The sequence below is a fragment of the Besnoitia besnoiti genome, chromosome XI (assembly GCF_002563875.1).
Source record: "Besnoitia besnoiti strain Bb-Ger1 chromosome XI, whole genome shotgun sequence".
Classification (NCBI taxonomy): domain Eukaryota; phylum Apicomplexa; class Conoidasida; order Eucoccidiorida; family Sarcocystidae; genus Besnoitia; species Besnoitia besnoiti.
Genome location: NC_042366.1, coordinates 903,736 through 928,115, shown reverse-complemented (window position 1 = coordinate 928,115; position 24,380 = coordinate 903,736). Strand labels below are relative to the sequence as shown.

Here is a 24,380-nt window from a genome sequence, read left to right as displayed (position 1 = left end):
AAGACGGGGCTGCGATACCGGCGAGGTTGCTGCAGCAGCAATCGCGGCGTCTGTTTACGCTTGCGGTACAAGTTTAGGTACATGCGCATTTTTTCGAGCTCGCCTTCGTGGGTCATTTCTTCGAGCGCATTCCCCCGGTATTTCCTGTTTTGCGGGGGGGGGGGGGAGGACAGCTGTGGAATGATCTCCACATGTATGGATTCAAGCGAGTGCGTATACGGGTTTTTGAACCGCACAGATACGCATATTTCCATGCGTACAGCTGCGGAATGTTCACATATTTCAACACGAAGTGTCCGCTGTCGCCCCGTGCGGAAGCCGTCCTTCGGCTACAGGATTTTTCTGTGTTTCTTCGTGGCGAATCCCTCTTCAAACAGTTGCCCGACAATGGTATGGTGCTTGCTTGTTTAGTCTTGCTATCTCCTGCGTACCCGCACCTGTCAACTCTCGAAAACAGTCTCTGCTGCGGTTTCCAGCATTTCTCCCTGGTTTGGACGGCAAAGCTGAGCACGCTTTTAGTCATAGTCCAAGGTGGCGACAGGTGGGCGTCACTCTTTCCCGCCCATCGTTCGCGGGTGAACATCGCATTTGACTCACAGATGCGACCGACTGATGCGAAATCTGTTTAGGGTCGCGTTTTCTTTCTCTTACAGCGAGCGGACGAGCTGCTTCGGGGCTCGCACCAGTTCGAAATCTCTCTGAAACGCCAGAGGAAACAACGAAAGTCCCTGACAAGCTATACCATCCATACCGATTCCACTGGACTGCACACACTCGTGCATCTTCAGTGTCCATCGCTCGGTGACGCTGCGCCTCCGTACACCCCGGGAGACGGCAGATGGAGAAATCACAGAAGTCCACTCGCATGGCTCTACACCCGCGGAAGCGAGCACGCGCACATGACAGGCCCCTGCATTTGCAGAAGGCTGCGCAGGCGCCGTGCAATGGAGAACTCCATACGTGAATAAGAAAAAATTCGAACCACAAACCCCCTGCGGCGAGACATGCATGCGCATGATGAATCCATGAGGGCCGGCAGGCTGGCGGCACACTGCGCCTGACGCCCGGCCGTGCTTCTCGCCATGGTGACGTCTGCGTTGCATTCTGAATCGTTTGCTCCAGACTTTTGTCGCCTCCGTCACAGGGGGGGGAGGGGGGTAAGGGGGAGGGCGGTGCGGAAAGAAGAGCCTGCCAAGAGAATGCACGCGAAGGAAACCCGACAAACACCAGACAAGAAGACAGAGCCAAGAATCCGCGTGTCTCCTTTCTGCCAGCGAACTGCGCACGGACAAGAGGGGCGGTCTGCGGCGTGAAGTCTTGATGTTGAGCAGCTGGTGTTGGCTGCAGGCGACTCGCTCGCCTTCGGAAGCCCCAGCGTTACGCTTCTTTTGTCTGGTCGTCCTCGAGGAGATACGCAGCAGACGCTTCTTTGACGCCTTCAATGAACGCGCGTGCATGCTCAGGATCCATTTCCGGCTCCATGCCGTGGCCCAGATTGGCGATGTGGCGGCCAACTCCAAACTTTTTTATCTAAGGACACAGACACGCCAAAGGTTGACTTGATAAGAAATAGAGGCAAACACGCCGCTGTACGCGCATGCTGGCCGCCACACGCATGCGCGGAAAGGCCACGAAAGGAGGCTCCTGAAGCATCGATGACGCCCGCGGAATGACCAAGCAAAGCCGCGCCGCCGCCGCCTTCTTTCCTCTAGATGCGTAGCCTGTCTTTCATCTCGCTTCTCACCATCTTGGCGGTTTCTTGCTTGATCGTGGCGATGTCGGTATAGAGGATCTGCGGATCCAAATTGCCTTGCAGCGCTTTGCTGTCCGCGTCGCTGGCGGCTCGCCGTTCGCTTGGCTCCGCTCCGCACACGTTTGGCTGCTGCGCGGAAAACCGCCGCTGCATGAGTTCAATCTCCGCCGAAGAGCCCAGAGAAATGACGTCAAACGCGGACTGCGCAAAGACCTCCGACGGCCGGTCCTTCGGGAACGCGATCATCGTCACGTGTGGTAGACGTTCCTTCACTTTCTGTAGAGACACCGCACGCAAGGAACTCGAAACCCTGAGCCTCTTCTCCGCGCACACACGCGGCGCGCAAACCCTCCCTCGAAGAAATATGAGAAGACGAGGCGCGCCAGACCGCCGCAACTGCCTCCTTCGCGCCGGCACGCACCTCTGCAATGTACGCGAGGTATGGAGCCCCGACTTCGGCGTATTTGGCCGCGGCGAACTGGCTGGCATTCGTGTCAAACACCTGAGAAGACACTCGCAATCGCAAGGCGCACATGCAGCCAGTGTCTCGCTCCCCGTGGCAGCGTCTAAATCTAAAAAGGAGAAGCAGACACGTTTGCTTTGTGAGCAGACCTGGAAAATAATGGACAGAGGACGTTCCGGCCGCGCCCTAGTGTGATGGGGTGACGTCTCCAGATACGCATACGCATATCTATCAATCGTGTATCTATATCTATATCTCTCTATGTATATCTGTCCATCAGTCGACCACTTCCGTATCTCTATCTAGCTCTATCTACCAATCACATCCATACCTCTAACTATCTGAACCTATATCTGACCATACATATATATATATATATATATATATATATATATATATATATATCTCCCTGCGCATGGAGAGACAAAGCCGCGAGGCCCTGGGGGAGACCGAGCGTGGTGCCGGCGGCCAGGGCCACAGTTGTCTGCCCTACAAGCAAGCCAAAAGTTTCCTTCCGATTTTTCCGCTCACCTGCAGCACTTGGGCACCGGCTTCCGCCTGGCCAACGAGATACTCGACGCAGATGTCTGAAATGACTTGAAGGAGCGACGCCGTTGCCTCGGGTTCCTCGTAGACGAACTTCTTCGCCTGCCTCCACGTCTTGCTGCCTCCGCCCTCAATCATGTAGGTGAGCAGCGTGAGAGGACCGCCGCAGAAGCCGAGAAGCGGAATGGCGCCCGCCAGCTGCTGAGACGTCACGTATACTGCGTCAAAGACGTAGCCTGAACAAGACATCCAGCCGAGACAAAAAGAAAAGCCGAGCTCAGAAAACGGGCTGTCGCGGGGCGCGCCGTTAGCACGAACATGTATGTCAATGTATGTATATAAATATGCCTAGATATTCATATAAATACATTTATATAGTTATATACATATATATAAATATTTATATAAATATACATATTATCCTACATGGGTGTGTACGCAAGTGCGCGTGCAGAAACCCTACAAACAGCTAGCGACCGGAAGGCTTACCTAGGGTTTTTTCAATATCCGGCTTCATGTTGAGTTTCTTCACGTCTGCAGGGCTCTCAACGCGCCAGGCGAAGCGCGGGCCCACGCCTTCTTCCATCGACAGCTTCATGCCCATTGCCTGTGGACGTAGCGAAAACGCAGTTCGCCCCGTGCTTTCTTGGATGGCGGGAGAGACACTCCGAATCGCGAATGCGATGCGTTTCGCTTCTCGCTCTCTGCCGCGCAGGCGATTCGAACTCGCAACAAAAGAGATGGACGCCATCCACCGGTGCACCCTCATGCAGAATCGACGCTCTGAAGTCGGGGGCCGGCGCAGACGCGAGGACGACTGGCTTCCACTTGGCGGGAAAGATCTGAGATGCGATACGCTTCAGCACATTGCGGGATGCAACGCCGCTTCTCACCTCAGGGATGACGAGAATGTCGGAAAAAATGATAACCGCGTCGAGCTGGGGGAATCGACGGTACGGCTGCAGCGTAAGCTCCGAGGCGAGGAGTGGATCGCGACACACCTGGGCAACAGTCACGCAATCCCCAGAAGACATCTCGTGTCGAGAGGCGCCGGCGGCACACAACCGTTCGGCACACCAAATAAGGCGCGCAGACGCATGGCATGAATCAGGGATCCGCGAAAAAGACACGCGCTGTCGCTGTCCAGCCTCGCGGCTGCAGGCGGTTCGGTGTACATAGAACGTGTCGCCATCGCCGGGTGCGCTCCCTCGTCGCCTGCGTACCTCAAGGAAGCCGTGCTGGCGGCGCAGATTCCGGAATTCCGGCAGGTATCTGCCTGCTTGGCGCATCATCCAGACCGGCGTGAGGAAGGGCTGCTGGATGCCTTGAGTGGAGTCTGCGGCGCGATCCCCATCCACCCCCACCAGGCGCGCGTATCGCGCAGCGCCAAGCGCCGCCCGCCGCAGCGTGTCGTTCACGCAAGGCTCTCTCGGGTTCGCTGCAAATAACGTGGACAGGCGACGCAGCGGCAGAGCGAAGCAAGGACTGAGAGTCCGGAGTCGCTGCCCAAAACGCCGGAGTCTCACCACGCATGGAAGCTTCGAAGAAGCCGCACAACGCTATGTGCCAAAGAGATGAAAGGCGCGCCCTCCCAGTCACTCGCCCTCCCCCCCTCCCCCCCAAATCGAAACTCCGCAGGAACACGGCAGTGTCTACGGTTTAGCCACACTGTGTAGCAGATAAAAAAAAGGAAGAGACAGAGAGGAGAAGGAAGAGAGGCGCAGCGGAGACAGACCATGAGAGGGCAAAGAAGGAGAGAAGAGAGTCGGGGCTAACCTTTGTAAGCCTGGCGTCGAGCCCGGATTGCCGCCCGCTCGTCCTCGGGTGTAAGCTGCGGATAAAATCGCCACATCACCAAAATAGCGAGACAGTCTTAGATAATCTACCTCCCGTGGAAGCCATCTCCACGCAAGGCAAGTCATGCGGAGACAGTTTCATGCTCGCTAGCGCGTGGCTCGTAGAAGTCCGTGCTCCTGCACGCCTTTCAGCGCGTCTCGCGCTGGCAACGCCCTGTTTCACGACGCAAGAAGCTTGACGTGAAAATAGTTTCTTAGCACACAGCAACTCTGCAACTGTGGTGTCTGCGAGCGACAGCGCCAGTTCCCTCCTCCGCTGCCGAGCCCTTAACTCACCGTGTAGACGACTGGGGGGCTCCCGCCGTCGCTGTCTTCTCGCTGGTCGCTCATTTTCTGTGCGCTGCCTTTCGGGAAGAAGAAAGATCGAAGCCCACCGGAGAGGAACCCGAGCGAGGACGCCAGCAGAGTCGCCTGTTCGTCCTCAGTCCAGCTGAGGAAAGGAGGGCCCCCCACACACGAGGCGAGCGAATGGAGAGGACCCCGTTTGATTCTGTAGTCTGGAGAGTCTCCTAAGGACTGTACTCGTGCCCTCAGTGTGGAGTCAAACTTTCGAGCAAACAAAAGAATCACACACAGGTGCTTCTCTCCTGTCCATGTGTCTACTCGCTGTCTTTCTCGAAATGCTTATTTCCCGTTAGTCTTTTTCTTCGCCGGTCGTGCAGCGGAAGGCATGGCACTTACTGTTTCGTGCTCGCGGGAGTGTCCGCTCTGTCTCCCGCTTCGCTTTCCTCGACACTCTCCTCGCGCGCAGAGTCCGCGGAGCCACGTTTGACTCGGCGCTGCGGCGAGCGCAGCTCCTCCGGGGCCTCTGGGGCTTCAAATGCAGAAAGAGAAGCCGCCGAGCCACGCCGACTGCGCCCAGTCCGGTCGTCGGAACTGTAGGCCTGCGCTGCGCAGACACCCGCGCGCAGCCACGAGGACGCGCTGCGTGTGCAGACTTCTGCCGGAGAGAAAACAGGGAAAGGCGAAGTCCAGGAGGCGCAGAGAACGCATAAAGCAGCTAGAAGGAGGAACGAACAAACTGAACTGCGGACGCGACCGCTCAGCCCGGTGCGGGCGACTTGCGACGACGACGGGGGCAAAGAGGAGGCAATGCGAGAAGAAGCGTGGCGGGATGGCTGGGGAGATGAAGAGGCTAGCGGTCTCTTCTGCGTTGGATTCCTCTGGAGAGAGGGAAGACAAGGCGGTACAGTTGCGCGAGCTTGCAACAAAGACGGCATCCTTGAGCAACGACAGACTGAGAACGGGTGAAACACAGTCCACGACGAGGACAACAAATGGACAGAGAAGCGATGCGAAGCGCCCGCGGCGCGAGCGGCCTGAGAGGCGAGAGAAAGGACGAGGAGGCGAATCGACCGCAGGGGGAGCACAAGAGATGGGGAACAGCAAAGGACAGGAAAGCGAATGTGCGTTTTTCGCGAAAAAGACGTGTGCCTGATCGCAGTCGTTCAGTCTACTGACACTTCCTCGGATACACGCTATCCGGCGGAGTATGTACACCTGAGGACCTTCCTACTGGTGCTCAGGAGGTTCGTGGAAGAAGCGCCTGGCGACATTCAGGTGGGTTTCTTGAAAGAGCCGTGGAGCTTCTTTTTTTGTTTGAACCACACATGCCTCCTCCCTCTCTTTCGCCGTTGCCGTCCGAAGAAGACATGCACATGGCCGAAGGTCCCAAGGAGGCAGACACGAAACTGGTCAGCTACAAATTCTGTCACGACAAGGAGATTCAGACCGCCACGAAGATTTTTTTCTCAAAGACTTCATAGGCACAGCCTTCACGGGGTCTGCTTCATGCCATGCAACGCGGTCGCCCGGCCGCTATGTCTCCGCTGTGTGTTGCCGCTGTTGCTCGCGTGAGCAAGGAAAAGGCTGTGTGTCCTGGAGGGAGTTCTGCGGCAAGCGCAAAAGGCGCGTAGGACCTGCTGGAATGTCTTTTTCAGAAGACTTTTGTCTCCTTCAAGTTTGAGCGGATGAGCAAGTCCTCTGGGTCCCTCTACGTGTCTCTTATCTCGCAACAGCAGACAAGGGGGCCTGCGCGCGGTCGCCATATGCGCGCGAAAAGAAATTCCGCAGCTCGCTTCTCTCGGCCTTCTCTGTCTCGCGACTCCTCCCGTCTCAGAAGGCTGAGAATCAGCAATCGAAAAGCTATTGTCCCAACAAGCTTCTTGCCCTCCTTTCGCCTTTTTCCTCACTCCGGCATTCGTCCGTAGCAAATGAGGGAGCAAAGCTCTCTCTACACACACCTCGATGTCTCTCTCGGCGGGAGACTATGCGCAACGGAGAGTCCTGAAACTCAAGCGCTCTCACTCCATTCTGGGTTCTCAACTCGGCGGCGAGCGAGGAAATGAGACTGAAGTATTCAGATGTCCTCAATCTGATTCCGAAGGCGGAAGGAGGGAAGGAGGTCGCTGGCGATCTCAGAGGTCGCGAACAGCTTCTGAGGCCTCGTGACCACCACGATACACATGGTTCGCTTTTGCGACAGCAACCTACCAATAGCGTTTTTTTGTGCTGAATCGCGCAGCTTTTTCCTTAATCTCCTCCTCTCCCCCTCTTGTCGGGTTCCGCTAGAGGCGCAGTAGGGTTTTTTATGTCTCTCCGGTCGTTGACTTCCGCGTTTTTTTCTCCTCTCCGCCGTTTTTCGAATTGCCCGTCGGAACGGCAGGCAATTCGCGTCGATTTCGGTCTCAAGCTCGTGCGTTTGGATAAAAAGCTCTCTTTTTTTCCACTGGCGGTCTCGACTCGTTTCCCGCCTTGGAATGCTGTTTTCACACGCACGAAAAGAGCGAATCGGGGTCGGTCTGAGCTCTGAACTGCCTTTTTCGCAGGCGTCTGCGCGGACACACAGGCCAGCGCAGAGCGGAAGCCCAGCGCCGGGCGCGGAGCTGCTTTCCAGTAAAAAGAAAGACTCGCAACGCTTCTGTGTTCACCAGCGCCTCCTATGCCGCCCGCGGCATTGCTGCAAATCCACTCCAGAGCGTCTTCCCGCGCCTCGAACCTCGCCTCGCAACTCTAAACCTCCTCTCCAGTTTTCTTTCTCGAGCCCCACTTTCTCTCGGTCGTTGTCTCCTGAGGCGCGCTCAGGCGGGCAGACGCGCCGCCTCGCAGTCTCTCTTTCTGCAACGCGCCTCCAGTCTCTCGGTATTCCACGCGTCCTCCGCGGTCTCGCTGCCGCACCCGTCTTCTTGAATTCCTACCCGCGTGTCGCTAGCGTGTGAGGCGGCCGTGTGCATGTGGGCAGTGCGTCTCGCGAACGCAGCCTGTTGGCGACATTTACGGTCGCGCGTGCGTGAAGAGGCGCCCTCTTCTGTTGCCCCTTTTTTTTTGTCTGGGTCTCATGCTGACTAAAAGTCGAGAGTCGCGCCCGAGCCCGGCGGGCGGTCCGCTGGGTCCGACGCCGCGACTCCGCCGGCAGCCTTTCTCGCTCTCGCGCGACGAATTCCGCGACGAGGCTGAGCAGGCGATTCCGCTTCCGAGGCGACCGCTGCCAGGATCCACGCCGCTCGGCGCACGCGGCGCGCTGCAGCCGCGAGACGCGTTCGACGCCAGACGAGGGAGACGAGGCCCTCGGGGGACAAGGTACGCGGCCGAAGAAGAAGGCGCTGGCGAGAAAAAAAACGAGGGAGGCGCAAACGCGCGGAGACGTAGGGCACGTCCCACGCGGATCGACTGCCGGATACAGAAGGCGCCCGCGCGGCAGAGGGCGAGCGAGCCGCATGAGGCGGGGCCTGCAAGTCGGGTTGAAGCGAAGCGACCGGGAGATAGAGGGGGGAGGGAAGTTGAGTCTTGCTGAGGCGCTAGGAGGAAGGAAAGAAGCGCTGCAGCGCGTCCTCGCAGGGGCAAGAGTCCAGGAATGTGCGCGGGGGAGACAACCAGAACCCTGTGAAGGACAAGAAAGGAACGTGTCTCGACTCTGTGACAAAGAAACGCGAGTGCCTTGTGCTTCTTCAACTCGTCCTCATTGCCTCGCCTGCTGTGGCGGAGCTTCGAGGCGAGGGGGGTGGGGGGGAGGGAGGGTCGCGGTATTGTCCTTTGACTGGCCTTGTCGCCGTCTGTGTGGATTGCTCTCGGGTTTTTTATGATTTATTGCCTTTTTTTCGCGTCGCTGTTTTTTCTTGCTTCTCTGCAGGGCGACGAAGCCGCGGCGCCTGCCGCCGACGCGAGGCCGGAAGTCCCCTTCGAAACGCAAGTACAGAACCTCTTCGCCTCAGGCCGTAAGTGCTTTCTTCGAGTCCCGAAGAACGCGCCTTCGTTCGGTCGCCACGCCTTGTCGTCTCACTCCTCTGGTTTTCTGTCGTCTTCTCGCTCGTCTCCATCCTCGTCGCGTGCGTCGCACCGCGCGTGGTGCCCTTTCATTGAGGCCGAGCTAGGGTTTAGGGTTCACCAGCGACCACAGAGGAGACATCTGGGCAAGGAGGAGCGAGGCTTGAGGCGTTTTTTTGCGATGTCGCCTCGTCGTCGCTCTTCTTGTCGCTGTTAGCATATTATGCGGTGCTAAAAGTAATCCCATCCGAAGCCGGTGGTTTGTTAGTAGGTATGTCCTCTCTCATCAACCTAGCTCTAGTATCCCCCCTGCTTCCCTCCTACGCGCCACACCCGTTCCCGCCTCGCGGTCTGTGCGCGCGCCCTGGCGTCCAGGATTTCGTCGCTCGCTCTCTCTGCACTGCCTCTTCGTTCGTCGCTTTCTCTTTGCTTTCTCAGTCGCCCGACCCCGCGACAGGCTGCGGTTGAGTGGCTTGAACCGCTCGCGGCCGCTTCTCATCGCGCGGCTTCCCGACGACCTCGCCGCGCTGTCGCCGCCCATCACAATTCAGCAAGATATTCCTATCGTAAGTTTGTTTCGAGTTTCAGGCTATGGTGCCTCGGCCTCCACACCGTTATCTGCTCCCCGCGGCGCCGAGGCCTGCGCCGTCGCCGGAGGAGGCGCCGTGGGCGCGGCCGTTGAGGGCGCGACAGGCTTTGAAGACAGTTTTGCAGCGGTGGCGTTCAAGGCGCAGAGTAGGGGCGCCTGAAAAAGACTCTGCTCGAGTTGGGTAGTACGTGTTTTTTTGTCGCGCTTGGCTTTCAGCTTCCTGTGGGCGAAGAAGGCAACACGCAGCTGCGGCTTGAGGGAGAGAAGATGGCTCCGTGGCGCATCAGCGACTCTTCAGACTTGAAGGATGAGAAACAAGAAGACGGCTCGTCGCGGCGGCCGCGAGAAGAGGGCGACGACCTCAACACGCGAAAGAAGCAAAAAGTCTTCGTCTCGAAACCCAACGACGTCAACGCGGACTGCTTCTTCCTCCTCGTGCAAGGCAAGGTGCGTGGATGCAAAGATTCTCACGTGGTCGCCTACATATAAATACACGTATACAAACATATATATTTGTGGATGTAGATATGGTCGACATGCACAGATCAGCTTTCGGCTTCTGCGTTTGCTGCCGTGCCTCTGCGCGTGTATCAGTGGAGACATCTGCCGCCTTCGGTGCCTCGGTGAGAGTTCGGGGAGGCTTCCGTCGTGCGTTTCGCTTTTCTCGCTGTCTCCACTGTGTCTCAGGCGTTTGGTCCTTCTCCCTCTTTCTGTGGGACGTGGCTGAGGCCGGAGGAGCCTCTGCACGCTGTTTGGTGCCTGTGTTTGTTTGCATTTTTCGTGTTTTCCGTCGAGTATGCATCGAGTCTTCAAGCCTCGGCAACCAATCCGCGTGCGTGTGTCGCACCGGAGTCATCTTCAGTACTCTACGAGCTCTAATGTCTATTTTTTCGATTTGAGTGAACACGGCTACCCATGCAACTACAAGAACTGTAGGTGTATGGCTGCTCTTGGTTTTATCCAGGTATGCAGTACCAATCAGGTAACAAAAACTGTAGCTACACTCCCCGGGAACCCTTAACCCTAAACCCTCGCCTTTTTTTTGTGCCTCTTTAGGAGTTTGTGGAGGTGTTGCCGATCAGCGGCTGGCTCAACTTCGACAGGACTGTCGTCTCGAAGGGTGAGGAAGTGCCAACGGCTGAAGACGCAGAGTATCAGGTACGCAGGATGGGCGCTGCGCGCGTCTGTCTGCCTCTCTTGCGTTGGTTCAAGTGTAGGGTGTGGCGCGTCTCCCTTCTCTCTCCGCGTCCTTCGTTGTCTTGCTGATGCAGTCTCGTGTGTGTGTGTTGGCTTCCTTGGTTGTTCCGCCTGCGTCTCCTGAGCTTCTGTTGGCGTTATGTTTTGTTTTTTCTGTGTTTTTTTTACACTCAGAGTCGCGCAAAGGCCGCGCAAGAGGCCGCGCTGGCTGCCCGCTTGGCGCAGCTGCGGCGGGGTGGCGCCGAGAGCGACGAGGAGGGCGAGCGAGGCGCGAAGGACTCGGCGAAGAGCGCGAAAAGAGATGGCTCTCCTGACGGAGACAACGACGATCTGGGCCTGAGAAGGTGAGACGAAACAGAAATAGACAGCAGCCGGGGTGGGCGAAGGCCCAGAGCTGCCAAGATACCGCTGGAACGCGGCGCCGCGAGGCGCTTGGCTTTTCGGAAACGCAAGAAACAAAAAAGAACGTTCTCGCTGCGTCATATTTCTCTCTCTCGCTATCTCTGCTTCTCTCTCTTGGTGTCTGTCGTGCATTGTGTGCGGTGTTGGTCTCTATACTTGCGACTGCCGCGACGCGCCTGTCGCGCCTGTGGGGTCTCTTCGCGTCTTCTGCGCGCGACTTCTATTCGCTCGCCGCGCGTCTTTTCTTTGCGTTCCGCGGCTGATTTCTCTCCCTCGAGCGTGTCCACCTTCTTCAGGTATGCGTTTCTGTCTCTCCGTTCGTGTGTCTCGGGTTTTCAGGCAGAAGCAGAAGAGAATGAAGCAGTTACTGCGGCAGAAGGCTGGACACAACCAAAAGCTGAACGAGTACATCGACTCGTAAGTCTGCGTCGGCGCCGCCTGAAGAGAGAGAGAAGGCGTGTTGATGCAAACTTCCTTCCCCCTGTTGCGTCGGCGCGTGGATCGGCGGATGTTTGAGCCGCGAGCTTGGGTCGTCGCGTGCTGAGGTCTTTTTCTGGAATGCTGCCGCGGAAGAAGGCGCGCGGAGTTGCTGTCGTGTGGGGTTTGCGTTTGCGCGGAGTTTGCTTTCGCTTTCTCAAGCTCGTCGCTCTGCGTGCGTGGCTTCTAGCGGAGAGAGACGAGGTCTCGGCTTTGATGTACAGATGGAGATAAGTCATCCTTGTACGATTTGTACCGACTTGACTCCTCAGCTCCCTTCGCAGCAGACAAACCGCAGTTATAAGATGAATTCAGATTGCCTGCACGTTGCAGTCATCCAAAGTCTGCGTTCTCGGTTTTCGAGGTTGCGCGTTGGCTGTATGGGGGGCTGGCGGTTGTGTGAGAGGTGTGGAGCGGGGAACGGCGACTTTTCTGTCTTCCACGTGTTGCGTGGCTTTTCGCTTCAGTGCGCTGAGCGTGACGGCGCTGCGGCAGGCGGAAGTCGACTGGGACTTCGAGGAGGGCGAGCGGAGCGACGACGAAGAGGACGTGGCGACCGAAGTGAAGCAGCAACAGGGCGCGGAAGGCGAGGACTTGCTCGCGGGTCACGAGGCCGCTGAAGACCTCGTGGTCACAGACGACGAGGACGCCGCGGGCGTCGCCGACGCGGCAGACCTGACCAACTACGGCCAGGTGAGCACGCGCAAAAGTGGAAAAAGTAGAGAAAATTCGCGGAAAACACCAAGACGACGGGGGGGTGGGAGGGTGGCGAGTACGCATGTGCGACGAAAGCCTGCCGAGACAGATGCCGTCGTCGTAAATCGTAAATCGGCGGGAAGCCCTCTACTTTGCCTCGAATGGATCAACACGGGTGGTCTCTCCCTCCAGCCAGGGGCGATGTAAGGGGGTGGGCGAAGGAACGCCTGGGAAAACAAGTCAGATAATAGGAACAGTAGTAAGTTACAGTGCAAGCTGTACCCAGAGGACTCTCTAACTTGGACGGGTTTATGGCTTCTTCTTTCTTTACGCCCTCGCCGCACTGCAAGGCGCGGCCGGTACCGGAGGCCCCGTGGACGCCTGGCGGGCGGCGTCATGGGAAGGACGCAGTGCGCGCACAGGAGAGAAGGGGCGTTTCAGATTCGCTCTCGTGCGCGGCGAATCTCTCGTTGGCGTGTGTCTCTGGGCTTGCAGAAAATGAAGACGCTTCTCGACAAAGCCAAGGATGACGAGGCCGACGACGAGCTGCACCAATTCGAGTCGGACGAGGGAGAAGAGGTAAGTGGCGCGAAGAAAAGGCTGATTTTGGCGGCGGGGGGTGGGCGCAAAGCAACTGAGATTGAGAGAGTGCAGCTGCCACTGGATACTGACGCGGAGCTTAGCTTCGCAGCTGAAATACCGCTGCCAGTCATGCGCACGCAGGCCGCTGCGGCCGGCGAGGGGAGGGCTCCCCTCCGCCTCCGCGGGCCTGTGTCTCTGTGTCTCTTTCTGTGGGGCTCTCGATGCTTCAGCAAGCGATGCCGGCATCCAGTCAACTCTGCGAGGCGCAGGCGTCTCTCGCATTCTCTCTCTGTTGCATCCGTTCTCGGCGCTCACAGCAGCGCGACTTTGTGCGCAACTCTATCTCTATGCAGAACGAAGAAGGCGAAGGCGCGACTGCGGCTGCGGCAGGCGCGCCGGCGGTCGGAGGCGCGGCCTCGGCGTCGTCCTCTTCCCCGCGGCCGCCGTCCTCTGTGTCTGCTTCCAGCGCCGCGCCCAGCGGAAAGCCGGTGGTGAAGCCTGGCGGGAGCGCCGTGCAAAGCGCGGCGCCGAAGGCCGCAGAAGACGATGCGGACCTCAAGAGTCGCGTGATTCGTATCATGCAGCAGCACATGGGTCGCATGACAGTCAAGGTGAGGCGGCGGAGACAGGCAGGCGCACGGGACTCGCCGCGTCAGTGGAGGGGGAAGGAACAGAAACGGCGCCGCGAGAGCTTGCGGCAGGCTCGAGAGAGTGACGCCCAACCCAGAAAGAGAAAACGGCGCCGAAAACCTAGGAGACTGGCTTATTTGACAGAAACAGATGATGTTTCAAGCTCAAATCAAGAAACATACGAGCATTTCGTAGAGTTGGCGCGGTGTCTCTCCTTGTCGGATTCCTCGAGTAGAGAGACTGCAAGTCCATGTTGGCTTCACCGATCGAAGAAGCGTGTTGCGATCTTCCGCGGCTGTGTCTTTTCAGCACTTCATGAGCGCCTTCAAGGTGAAGGAGAAGAACGAAGAGTTCAAAAAAATCCAGGTGAGCGCGGTGTACAATTCTTCTCTCTTCTTCTCGGTTCCATTCTTCCATGGGTTGTCTTCGCCGTTTCCTAGCTCCGTTGTTGACTCTCTATCTATCGATCGTGTGGTTTTTTGTGGATCTGTTGATCAAACAAGTTCGCAGGGGGGGGGGGGGGGTGGAAGTAGATCGGGCGATGGACGCGGACGACTTGTTCTCTGCAGCTGGCATGCGGGCTTTTCGTGATCGTGGAGTCGTTTTTCTCGTCTCCAGCGCAGAGAGGCGCTTGCTCTGAGGGCTCTGCGGGCGTGCAGGCTCACGCGCTCTCTCTGAGTTTCTCGCGGGAAGGAGCATCAGTTTGTCTCTTTTCTTTCGGGTTTTTTTCTCCAGCAAGTGGTGCACAAGATTTGCAAGATGGAGACTACAGAGGACAAGCAGAAATTCATCATTCTGAAGCCGGAGTATCGCATGTGACAAACGAAATGCCGTCGCCGGCCTTGGTCACGTCGAGTCCGCCCGAAAAATCCGCTGCCGATGAGCTGCGCGGCATCGGCGAAAGTCCTCTTCTTCGTCATCTCTTGCCTGAAATGCGATGCATATACATACATGTATATATTTATATGTGCATGCATGCGCATATATCTGTGCGGTCTGAAGTGGTGCTTGGTAGTGGATACATACATATGGATATATATAGTTGTATACAGGTGCACATAAGTACCGGTGGGCGTATGTAGTGGGGCCTGTTTGCATGCACGTAGGCAGTTGATATTTTTATACAAGATGGACCTTCTCTTATTCGACTGATGTGTGGAGCTCCGCGAGCGGCCTCTGACGGCGCGTGATTTTTTCAGAGTTCGCTGCATGCGACGTGGTTTCGCATGACGTCGCGAGCGGCTCTCGCTTCACTTCACGCCGCGTGCACCTCTCACGCAGCCGCGGGAAGTGCGCCGCGCGCATGTCTTGCGTCGCAGCGAGTTCGTTGCTCAACAGAACTCAGCTCTCTTGCGCGTGTAGTGCCGCGGCGTCCCACAGCGCAGTTGAGCGCGCTCTGAAAAAGCACACGCTTCACTTTCCTCCGTTAGGGTCTGTAAGGCGCCTCGCGCACACGCGAGGCCGCGGACGCCTCGCAACTTTCTCGTCTTTGTGCCTATCGGTACGCCGGCGAGCGGAGCGACAGCACGACGCCGATTTAGAGCGCGCCAGCCGCAGATTCGCACGCGTCGGCAGAGGCGCCGATAATTCCGTAGAGGGTCTAGTTGTTCAGTTTCTCTCCATGCGTGTCGGCAGCAGGCGGCGAGCGATAGTCGTCAGGCCCGCAGCGCGGCAGAACTGGAATGGAACCCCACTCCACAGGACCGCCGCTCGATGTGTCGTGCAGTTCACTCATCTCACTGCGACACCGGAGGGGCGGCCGAGAGCCGGCTCTGCAGATCCGCGAACGCGTGGCTAGTAAAGGTTTTTGACCAGACAGTGAATGCAGTTCGTCTTTGAGTTCGCTTGAAAGCCATCACAGCGCGCGAGTGGCGCTGGGCGAGTCTGGGCGGTGCCCGACTGGAAGGAAGCAAGCTTCAGTGCAGCGAGCTTCTCGGGGAAGGCGGGCTTGATGTATACATAGGGGGAACAGAGTTTTGTCAGCTGTGTGGAGGGAGACACTGCAAGCGCGGACGATGAAGAAGCAGGGGCAGACAACGCACAAGAGACGTCGAACGCGACGTAAAGCGGTGCGGAGCCCGCGGGAGAGACGCGCAGATGATCACGAGAGGCTCAGGGCTCATCATGCGACAAAGGCGGCAAAGCCGCGAATTTCAACAACGCAGGCTGCGCGTTCTGCAGACGTCGAAAATTCGAAAGAGGATCGAGGAGATGCAGAAGAGTAACGAGAATACGGGTGTCTGCATCCCAGGGCGCTTCTCGTCGCCGGCTTTGCAGCGCTTTCCCTGAAGCAAGAGAGGCAGTGCTGCGTTAGGAAGTCTATCTTTCTCGAGTTTCGGTTTCCGCCCCGGGACAGAAAGGGCAAAAAAAAATCAGTCTCGAGAGGAGAAAGCCCCCACGCTGAACAGGCCGCTGAGCTTGCCGGATTTCTTTCCCTCTCCCTTCGCCTCTCCTTTCTCCTCGAAGTCGAGAAACTCGTCGCCGCCCACAGATATTCGGCTCTCTGAAGCGCGCAGCACACACGAGCGAAACAGTTTGTGCGGAGCGGTGGGGAGAAAAGATGCATTTCGAAAAATGGATTCTGCGCGCAAAGCCGCTGACTCCACAATTTTGCACAACTTCTTGCTGAGCATCGGACGTCCGTGTGGGCGGCGTATGCGTCCCAATATGTACACGCGTATGTGTGTATATATATGTATATATGTGTATATATGTATATATATGTATGTATATGGTGTTACGTATGTGTGTACGTATGTTTGTATATATATGTATGGATGTATGTATGTAAGGATATATATATGTACACAAGTAAATAGCTACGCATATACGTATGAATCTATGTATATATATATATATATATATATATATATATGCAGATGTGTAGATATCTATGTAATGTATGTGTAATGGGGAGTATGTGTTTTGCACGGCGGCGCAGTTGCTTTCCTATAGCCCGCGCGCCTGCATCTTTGTCAGCGCGAGTTTCTACTTTCCCCTGCGAAGCGCGCTACACCGAGGCTCGCAGGAAGCCGCTTGCTCCTCACGTTCTTTGAGGAACCGGCAGAGCTTCCGGATGCCTTTGTAGGTCTGTTCGAGAAGCAGGATGACAGGCCCAAAGATGTAAACGATGATGACGGCGTAGTAGGCCGCGGTATACGTGTCTTCGAGTGCATGCATCTCGACGAAGAAGGGCGTTTCGTTCTTCCATTGCGCGATTTCCTTGAGGTGCTTGACGACTTGGAGGTGCGCCGAGTCGGTGACCACGACCAGCACGTTCCACGAGTCTTTCTTCCGCAGCGCCGCAGGGAAGTCCGCCAGCAACGCGTGCTCCAGCTCCTTCGCATCCGTCCGCAGCTTCTTCTCCGCTCGCGAGCGCCCAAACAAAATCCACGTCAGCCAGTCGCGATCCTTCCATTCCTGCACAGAGGACATCACTGCATGCAGGGCGCGCATGTCGTGCCCAGCCGCAGGAGGAGGAGGGAGACGACCCTCTCAGCCTTCGAAAAGAGACAAAACACGGAGACAGCAGCCCCCAGGAGGCGCGCCCGGCGCCTACGCCGCCTCCGCGGAGCCACACAATTGGGCAAGCGCGCCACGACAGACACGCAGGCGAAGCGCACGAGCAGGCGACGGAGATCGACACTTCAGTCACGCCGAAAGCCGCTTGTAAGAAAATTAACTCAAGCAGGTTATACGGCAGCAAATAGGGACCAAACTGTCTCACGCCAAAGGAGACCAGACGACGAGAGAGTAGGAACCGACCAGCGCACCGAGCCAGGCGCTCGTCGTTCCATGGTAGAAAGGCGCGGCAACGCCTTGCGCACAGCTGCCTTTCGCGGCGCACATCCATCTCGGCGGAGAAAATGCAGTTGCGAGAAGAACAAACAAAAACTGAAAAGGACACGCCGCGGACGCAACCGCGAACCGAAAAGAGAGAGACGCCCTCGCGCCCCGCCGGCCCACAGGCGCCGACCTGCTTCGGTTCCAGCCTCGCAAAGGGCGACTTCGTCCAGGTCTGCAGGTAGTGGTGCGTCTTGAGAGCCATGAACCGCGGGCTGTCTTCGTAGAATGTGCGGTAGAAGGTGGGCGCGAGGGCCTTTTCGCGCGCCTCTTTCTCGGTTTCTGCCAGGCCGCTGGACATCCGCCTCCCGCTCACGACTCCAGTTCGCTGGAAGTTGATCATCACGGCCTTCCCAAACAGGAGGCTGCCCAGGAGTCTGTAGAGTTCGAAGGGAAGCCAAAAGAGACGCTCAGCCAAGGCGCTGATGTCAGACAGCTTCGAGCGGCCGATGCAGAAGTGCGGCAGGTCAAGGAGGAAGACTCGCTGAAGAAGCGGCACGTAAGCGCCGCACGGGACGCTGGCGATGAGCGCCTCGTCGATGGCGTCCATCTTTCCGCGCTTGAGCAGCGCCTCTTTGCTGTGCTTCTGCAGGATCTTGCTGTAGTCCAGGTAGCCGAGAGAAAGCAACACGATGTCGGGCTCGAAGCGCACCAAGTCCTTAACCAAGCTGGTCGCCGACTGCCGGCCCTCCACTTTGTCTTCGTCCACACTCGTCACACAGAAATTCAACTTTTTGTTGTGAAAAGCAAACGAAAAACAGCACGCGTCCGACGCCGAACTCTCCTCATCTACGGCCGACCGCGACGCCGACGAGGCAGGTGGGCGCGACGCAGAGGAAGCTGCCGCAGGCGCCGGATGAAGAGCAGACGCAGAGGAAGACACGAAGGAGTGGAGAGACCGAGCACCGGACGAACAAAAACAGATCCTCATAGGAGAAGAGGAGTCCCTGAAAAAAGAATCAGGCTGTGGAGTGTCCCATGCGGTCACAGACGCCGGGGTGTGCGGCTCGCTGCGACGTGCGAGGCCGCGCAGGCGCGAGCAAGGGAGGCAGCGAGCCGGTGGACGACTGGAAGAGGGCGCACCGGAGCCATGAGGAGACCGCGACGACGTGCTGCTCGCGGAGAACGCTGAGGTTGGAAACGGAGAGGAGGCCTCTAGCGAAATCACGTCCCCGGTCGAGCCGCGCTCGCGCGGGGCGCCTGAGAGTCTTGGTGGACTTCGCATATTCCCTGCATGCGCAGCATGACGGCCCTTGGCGCCTCCTGAAGCAAGAGACTCGAAAGAGAGGGACCCGCGTTCTTCTCGACTTTCCAGCTGCGCCTCGCGTCTCTCCCGGTCCGCCGCCCACAGCGGCGACCGCGTGCCTTTCGGCCGCGTCCACGAGAGTGCGGGCCTTTTGCAGGACGTCCAGCGAGGCGAGGGCGGAAGAGAAAAGAACACAGGAATCGAGGCAATGGGTCTCATCGTTCCCGTGCGGCTGTGCAGATCTCTGTGACTACCGTTCCGCGACCCCAAGTGACAGGCCGCGTCGGCGTTCTCGCGAGCCGTGACCAACGCGAGGCGAGGGGATTCAAGCGCGGAAACGCGCTGCAGAGTCCACTGACAGGTAGCCTCACAGAAAGGAACAAATGGAATCGGTACAGGCCAATTGGTGCGTACGCTTCTTTTTCCAAGACGCCACGTCGAGCAACCTAGTTTGAACGCAGAGGAATCTCGGCGAACGCGCGACTCACATTGCCGGCGCGCTAGGCTCTCCACAACGCCAAAGCTCTCAAATATGGCGTTATTTGACGGACTGGACTGTGGATATGAATTCAAAGACAAGAAAGGATCTCGGAAGGACGAAACGTGAATAATCCGAAACTTCCACAACCAAAGAAGGCATGCATTGAACCGACGCATGCGCTTGCATGTGTGCGACGAGTATGTGGACGAGTAGGCTGAACCCCGGATCACTGGAAAACGTCGTCTGCCATGTGCTTACCAAATCATGTATCTCTTTCCCGATGAAGAAGTGCCGCTTTCGTGGCATTATACGTATGGTTGTGACCTTGCGCAGAGCTGTTGGTCATGGCAGGGGAAAATTGCTTTCGCCGTCTGATGTGCAAAGGTACGTCTACACACTCAAGCAGGCGTACGACGCCAGCTTCGCGACGCGGAGCTTCAGGCAGCCACCTTTTCTCGATTAAGATAGGTGAAGAAGTGGACCGAAACTTTTTCGTTCCTCGATAATCCACGAGATGATGCACAGAAGTGGCGCATCGTTCGTCGTGGAGGGCCGTGTGTGTGCTGCTGTGATGAAATCGAGAAAGTCTCGGCGCACAGGAAAAAATGCAGCAGAACGCACTCTGTGTCTCTTCGATCTGAGGCCGTGACTCAAGTGCTCTCAATGCAGTCATGTGCTTGGTGTTGTTTGTGACGGTTTGTTGGTCACGGTCTAGCCATATTCAAAGACGAAGAGATATGCACAGTGGGGGTTTTCATGAAGCAGCGACAGGGAAGCGGACGCAACTCAAACACTGAAACTGGAGGATATAGTTGAGTGTGACGAAGGAGCAAGAGAAATAGAGAAGCGAAGAAGGTGCTAGCAGAGAGATCCACGAAAGAAAGTATTGGACGCTCGCGAGGCGTGGCATGATGTCATGAGTGTGCTCGTCCGATACTGAAACGACCACAAGCGCAGCAATCAATGCTCCCTGGCAACAGGCGTAGAGTCCCTGCGTAAACGTAATACAAATCATCGCGAATACTCTTGAATACTTCGGGAAACATGGGCAGTTACCCAGCTCGGTTTCGTCTTGCTGCCTTGACGTTTGATTTTCATGCGGCGACGCCGCATCAGAGTGGCGCTTGCATATGTAGAAAGGCTGTGCGGTAACGTCCCGGCATTGCATTTCTTGGTTGTCGGAACTTTCGATGTGGTCGATGTAAGCTCCCGAGCTCCTCAGCGATATCGAAATAGAGCACACCGGATAGTGACACAGTTCGACGAGCATTTTGGCAACATGGCGTGTCTGCCTCCATATACTGAAGTACCGCCGCTGCCACGTCTGCGCTCGTTTAGAGGCGAAGCGATCCACAAAGCAGAGACGGATCTGCATGACCAAGAGGTGACGGGGGCTACAAGGGGCGGTCTCGAACAGACGTGCCGCAAGTCCTGTTTACTCCCGCGTTGCATTTCTCAGCAGCTGCTCATTGCTGGTAGGATGCCATGGGGGGGCGACGCAGCGACTTTGGCGGTGGTGTGCAACCTTCCATGCTTACACCACTGCGGTTGCGGGGGCACTGTAAGCACGTAAGATAAAATACCCAAGAGCCTGTTACTGTGTGCTGGCTCAAAAGCGATCACATTATCAACGGTGGCACTGCTACCGCATAAGAGGCTTGTACCATCGAGAAACCTACGAAACCAGAGTGTCTCACTTTATGTGAAGCAAGTGCACGAGACCGCTGCACACAGCGGCACGAGCAACCTGTGAATCTTTACCACGGCACGCCACGAGTCCTTGTGTAAAGAGCCGCTTAGATCCCCTCTGCTCAGAATCCGTCCCTATACTTATCGTTCCGCTACATATGTTTCTAGAACTCTTACTTGTGTCTATGCACTGGGCTCATTCAGCAAGGGTGGAGTTTGAAGATTGGGCGTTGCCTGAAGGCGTGTGGGTCAGTGGTTGTTGAACGTATAGCTGGCTGACTTCACGCTTCTGACAGATTGGTGGTTACTGCGTTGTCTATTTGTGTCTTCTCTTTCGCCTCTGTCCTTCCCACAATCTGCCGTTTAGCCAGCGTATATTTCTGACAAATCAGCATTTGTAGGCAGTATGGACGAGTATTATGGCACGCACTTTGATAGTCGCCTCTGTGATGTTAGCCCGTACGGAGTACACGGATCGGACTCTTGTTGGTCCACTAGGAAAAAAGACAGCATAGTTCGAAGAATACAAAAGGTGGTCCCCGTTATGGGATACAGATATGCGAAAGGGTCTCTCCACAGTGACGCTTCGCTCCCGCAGCGATTCAAGTTGAATGACACATTGTACTCCGGAGTCGTATCATTGTACTGCCCATGGACGGCATCATCGCGCCGCTATTGGCGGAAGTGGAGGACTAGCCTGCCTGCTAAAAGGAGGTATATAATTTCAGCAGATTATCTCTGGGATATGGCTGCCAGCGGAAGACAATGAACTTCGGCCGTTCTGAGAACAGTGCCCGAACGTGTCCGATCTACACGGTATACAGCTGTGCCACGCTTCCAGAATCGGCTGCTGCGCATATTTTGGTGCCTGCTTGGGACGTGCAGTTATTGCGTGGGAATGCAACCCGCATACGCCTGTGGACTACCATCGGCGACTGGCTAACGCTGTATGACAGCACGTCCGTGCACACGGGCCCAGGGAGCTCAAATGCCGGTAACGTACCATGGCGGGACTTGAGAAACAGCTGTTCTCACTGAGACTACTTCATTTCCGTAGCGGACATCCTTTTTAACTGAGCGGGCGCGCGCACGCTTTTAGGAGACACGACGCGTCGCCCTCTGATTCATTTGTCGCGTGGAGTCTAGGCGCCGCTGCGGGACTGTCATCGTCTCCCACTGCCGTCTTCCCCCCAAATGCCTTTCTTTGGCCAAGTGGCTGTGCTCTCAGAAAAGATTCAAATACACACGGTGAGGTATACTCTGCGTTCTCGAGTTGAAGCGCATGTGGGCCCCGGGTAGCCACCGACCTGTCAGCGCTCACCAATCGCCTCCATCTACAGCGACTTCCCACATCGAGCAACAGATATCCCTTCCCACCGTATTCGGGGGATAGCATACATGTCCGCACGCAAGCGGCTTTTCAGAGACAGCAGCTCCAGAGGCCTTCCACGGCCTCGGGAGGACGCGCGGTTCCCTCGCCTGAAACGCGCGACAACAACAGCCACAGTGTTTCTGTGGGTCTCTGGCGACCAGTACCATCGCCCGGAAACTTTGACGCAGTGGAGTCGTCCGGGGCCCCAGGAGGCGAACAGAGGACACCGTGTAGACGGGAAATTCGGCGAGTGCCGGGGCAAAAGCTAACTAGTAGTGACAGCACAGACGCGCTTCTGTCTGGCTGGGCTACATACGGCGTTTGCGAAACGCGCAGTTCTGTGTTCCCCTCGGCTACTCCAGCACCAACTGAAATATTCTCTGTCAATGAGCCTGAAACTCGTGCGTACATCGCTACATATCGTGCAAGAACGCTGTCGCTGCGCGCTGGAGCTCTGCTGAAAAGCTTGTCCTTGGTGGGTGCTTCCGCAACTGAAGGCTGGCTGCGCGGACCGCGTTTCGTCGGCGTCCTCTGCACAAATTTTTCGAGGGCGACCGAGTCGGGGACGCGTAGAGGCAGTGGACGAGTGCCACCATGCGTGCATCTCCTGTACCGCGCGCGGCTGGGAGCCGATGTGAACGCGCGAGCTGCGCTGAATGCCGGCGCATTCACGCGCGTGCCCTTGTGCCGCCGCCATTCCAGGAGAACGGGTCTTCTACTGCTCTTCGCAAGGAGGCATCGCGCGTTCCGTTGCGCACAAAATCGCTGGGTGCACATCCATTGGCATCTTTTCTCCGAGGAAACATTTTCTGTGTTTGACATCTTGCGTTTTCAAGCCTCTACAGTTCTCTCCGTAAATCCCCGATAGCAAGGACGCTCGTATCGGCGCAACTGTCTTCTCCAGTCCGGGTTCCCAGGCCGGATCCGCTGTTCCACCCTGCTGCGCCTCCCGACGAGGTTCCGTTCCGTGCCGCTCTGCTTCGACCGGGCGGGTGTGGACGAACTCGCCTCCTCGGACTGGATACTTTTTTTCTGGAATTTGCGAAAATGCGCGTCTCTGCTTCTCGACGACTGCGCCAAAGGCAAGCGGAGGCGGGATCCGCTGTTGCCTCGGCTGGCCCCGGGACCAACAAAAGTTCGGCAACTCGCCTCGTCGTCAAGAAAAAGCCGGCGGCCAACGTTTCCATGGATCGACAAAAGAATCAAGTCGCCTCTGCAGCGAAAAAGTCCATCGCCACCGCAACCAGCAAAGCGAGCAGTGCATCCTCGAAGCAGGCCGCGGTGGCGAAGCAGCCTGCAGCTTCAGCCTCCAAGAAGACTAGCAAGAAGGCGATCAGCGTAAGATACTTCCGCAAATTCGGATCCGCGTATCACAACCCGTGCCCCCATCACACACACGAATACAGAGAATTCACTTTGATCAGGATTGGTCTGTGTGCAAAGAAAGGCGCGTGGGATCCGCGATCCTAATCCCTAACCGCGCGGGAGGTGGAACCCAATTCTGCTGCTTCGAGAGCAAATACGGCATGAATCCCCGCGATGCATAGAAAGGCGGAATTGGGAAAGTTGGGCGTATGTGATCAAGTTCGAAGAAGCATATCCTGAGGGATTTCTTTGAGGAGATATGCCGTGCATTCCAGAGTGGTCGCCGCACTGTGTCATCCCTGGAATCACCTGCCATGCCCTTAAGGGGAAGACGTCCGCCCTTTGCTTGTGCACACTTCTCTAAGTAACGTAGCATGTGGCCTCGACCTTCGGGATCTAGGAGAGCACCATGTGACTGGGGAATCTGTCGGGGGCAATATGCAGTCCCGAATGGAAATCCGTGTGTTACGCCCACTGTGCGTGTTTTGCACTCCCTTCAGAAGAAGACTAAGTCCCCCAAGGCCCCGGCAAAGCCCTCGAAGGCATCGCTTGTCAAGGCCATCAAAACCCGTGAAGGCAAGGGCTCGCAGGGAGCTGCTGAAAACGGGGGCGTTTTCACAAACGAGGCTCACTTCGAGTCGCCAGCAGGAACCTCTCCCGAGAAATCGACTGCCACCATGGCTCTTTCTCGTTCTTCAGCTGCTGCAAACAGCGGCCGCGTGTCGTCTGCGCACTCTCCCGCCAGCGCCTCCAAGACCGGCGATGCCCGCAGGGGACAGCGCAACGCATTTCCAGAGAAACGCAGCGGCGGCTTTTTCAGCTGGTTGTGGAGACTGTGGGGCTGAATGCAGTTGTTGTGTAGCAGCTGAATCGGTCTCTCGTGTCTCCTGCAACGCCTTCTGAACAGTGCCCGTTCTTCCTAAAACTTGA

General features: G+C 57.0%; 4 protein-coding genes across 4 annotated transcripts; 2 read left to right on the top strand and 2 right to left on the bottom strand.

Moving 5' to 3' along the window:
• Positions 1-1,377: 1,377 nt before the first annotated feature.
• BESB_020150 (uroporphyrinogen decarboxylase) lies at positions 1,378-5,838 on the bottom strand (the record flags this gene model as incomplete). The annotated part of the gene is made up of 10 exons (XM_029360724.1): positions 1,378-1,530; positions 1,745-2,029; positions 2,175-2,255; positions 2,748-2,998; positions 3,252-3,369; positions 3,656-3,763; positions 3,986-4,200; positions 4,539-4,593; positions 4,895-5,048; positions 5,300-5,838. The coding sequence occupies 10 exons, from the start codon at positions 5,836-5,838 to the stop codon at positions 1,378-1,380; spliced, it is 1,959 nt and encodes a 652-aa protein (XP_029216083.1).
• Positions 5,839-7,955: 2,117 nt separating this feature from the next.
• Positions 7,956-14,273, top strand: BESB_020140 (uncharacterized protein; the record flags this gene model as incomplete). The annotated part of the gene is made up of 12 exons (XM_029360723.1): positions 7,956-8,262; positions 8,791-8,832; positions 9,320-9,447; positions 9,687-9,917; positions 10,527-10,628; positions 10,842-11,011; positions 11,409-11,486; positions 12,014-12,239; positions 12,738-12,821; positions 13,178-13,435; positions 13,764-13,820; positions 14,190-14,273. 12 exons carry the CDS (start codon positions 7,956-7,958, stop codon positions 14,271-14,273), a joined length of 1,767 nt encoding a protein of 588 aa, XP_029216082.1.
• A 1,553-nt stretch (positions 14,274-15,826) lies between these two features.
• On the bottom strand, positions 15,827-18,762 carry BESB_020130 (uncharacterized protein; the record flags this gene model as incomplete). The annotated part of the gene is made up of 3 exons (XM_029360722.1): positions 15,827-15,957; positions 16,502-16,874; positions 17,431-18,762. 3 exons carry the CDS (start codon positions 18,760-18,762, stop codon positions 15,827-15,829), a joined length of 1,836 nt encoding a protein of 611 aa, XP_029216081.1.
• A 4,370-nt stretch (positions 18,763-23,132) lies between these two features.
• On the top strand, positions 23,133-24,295 carry BESB_020120 (uncharacterized protein; the record flags this gene model as incomplete). The annotated part of the gene is made up of 2 exons (XM_029360721.1): positions 23,133-23,423; positions 23,951-24,295. The coding sequence occupies 2 exons, from the start codon at positions 23,133-23,135 to the stop codon at positions 24,293-24,295; spliced, it is 636 nt and encodes a 211-aa protein (XP_029216080.1).
• Positions 24,296-24,380: the final 85 nt, after the last annotated feature.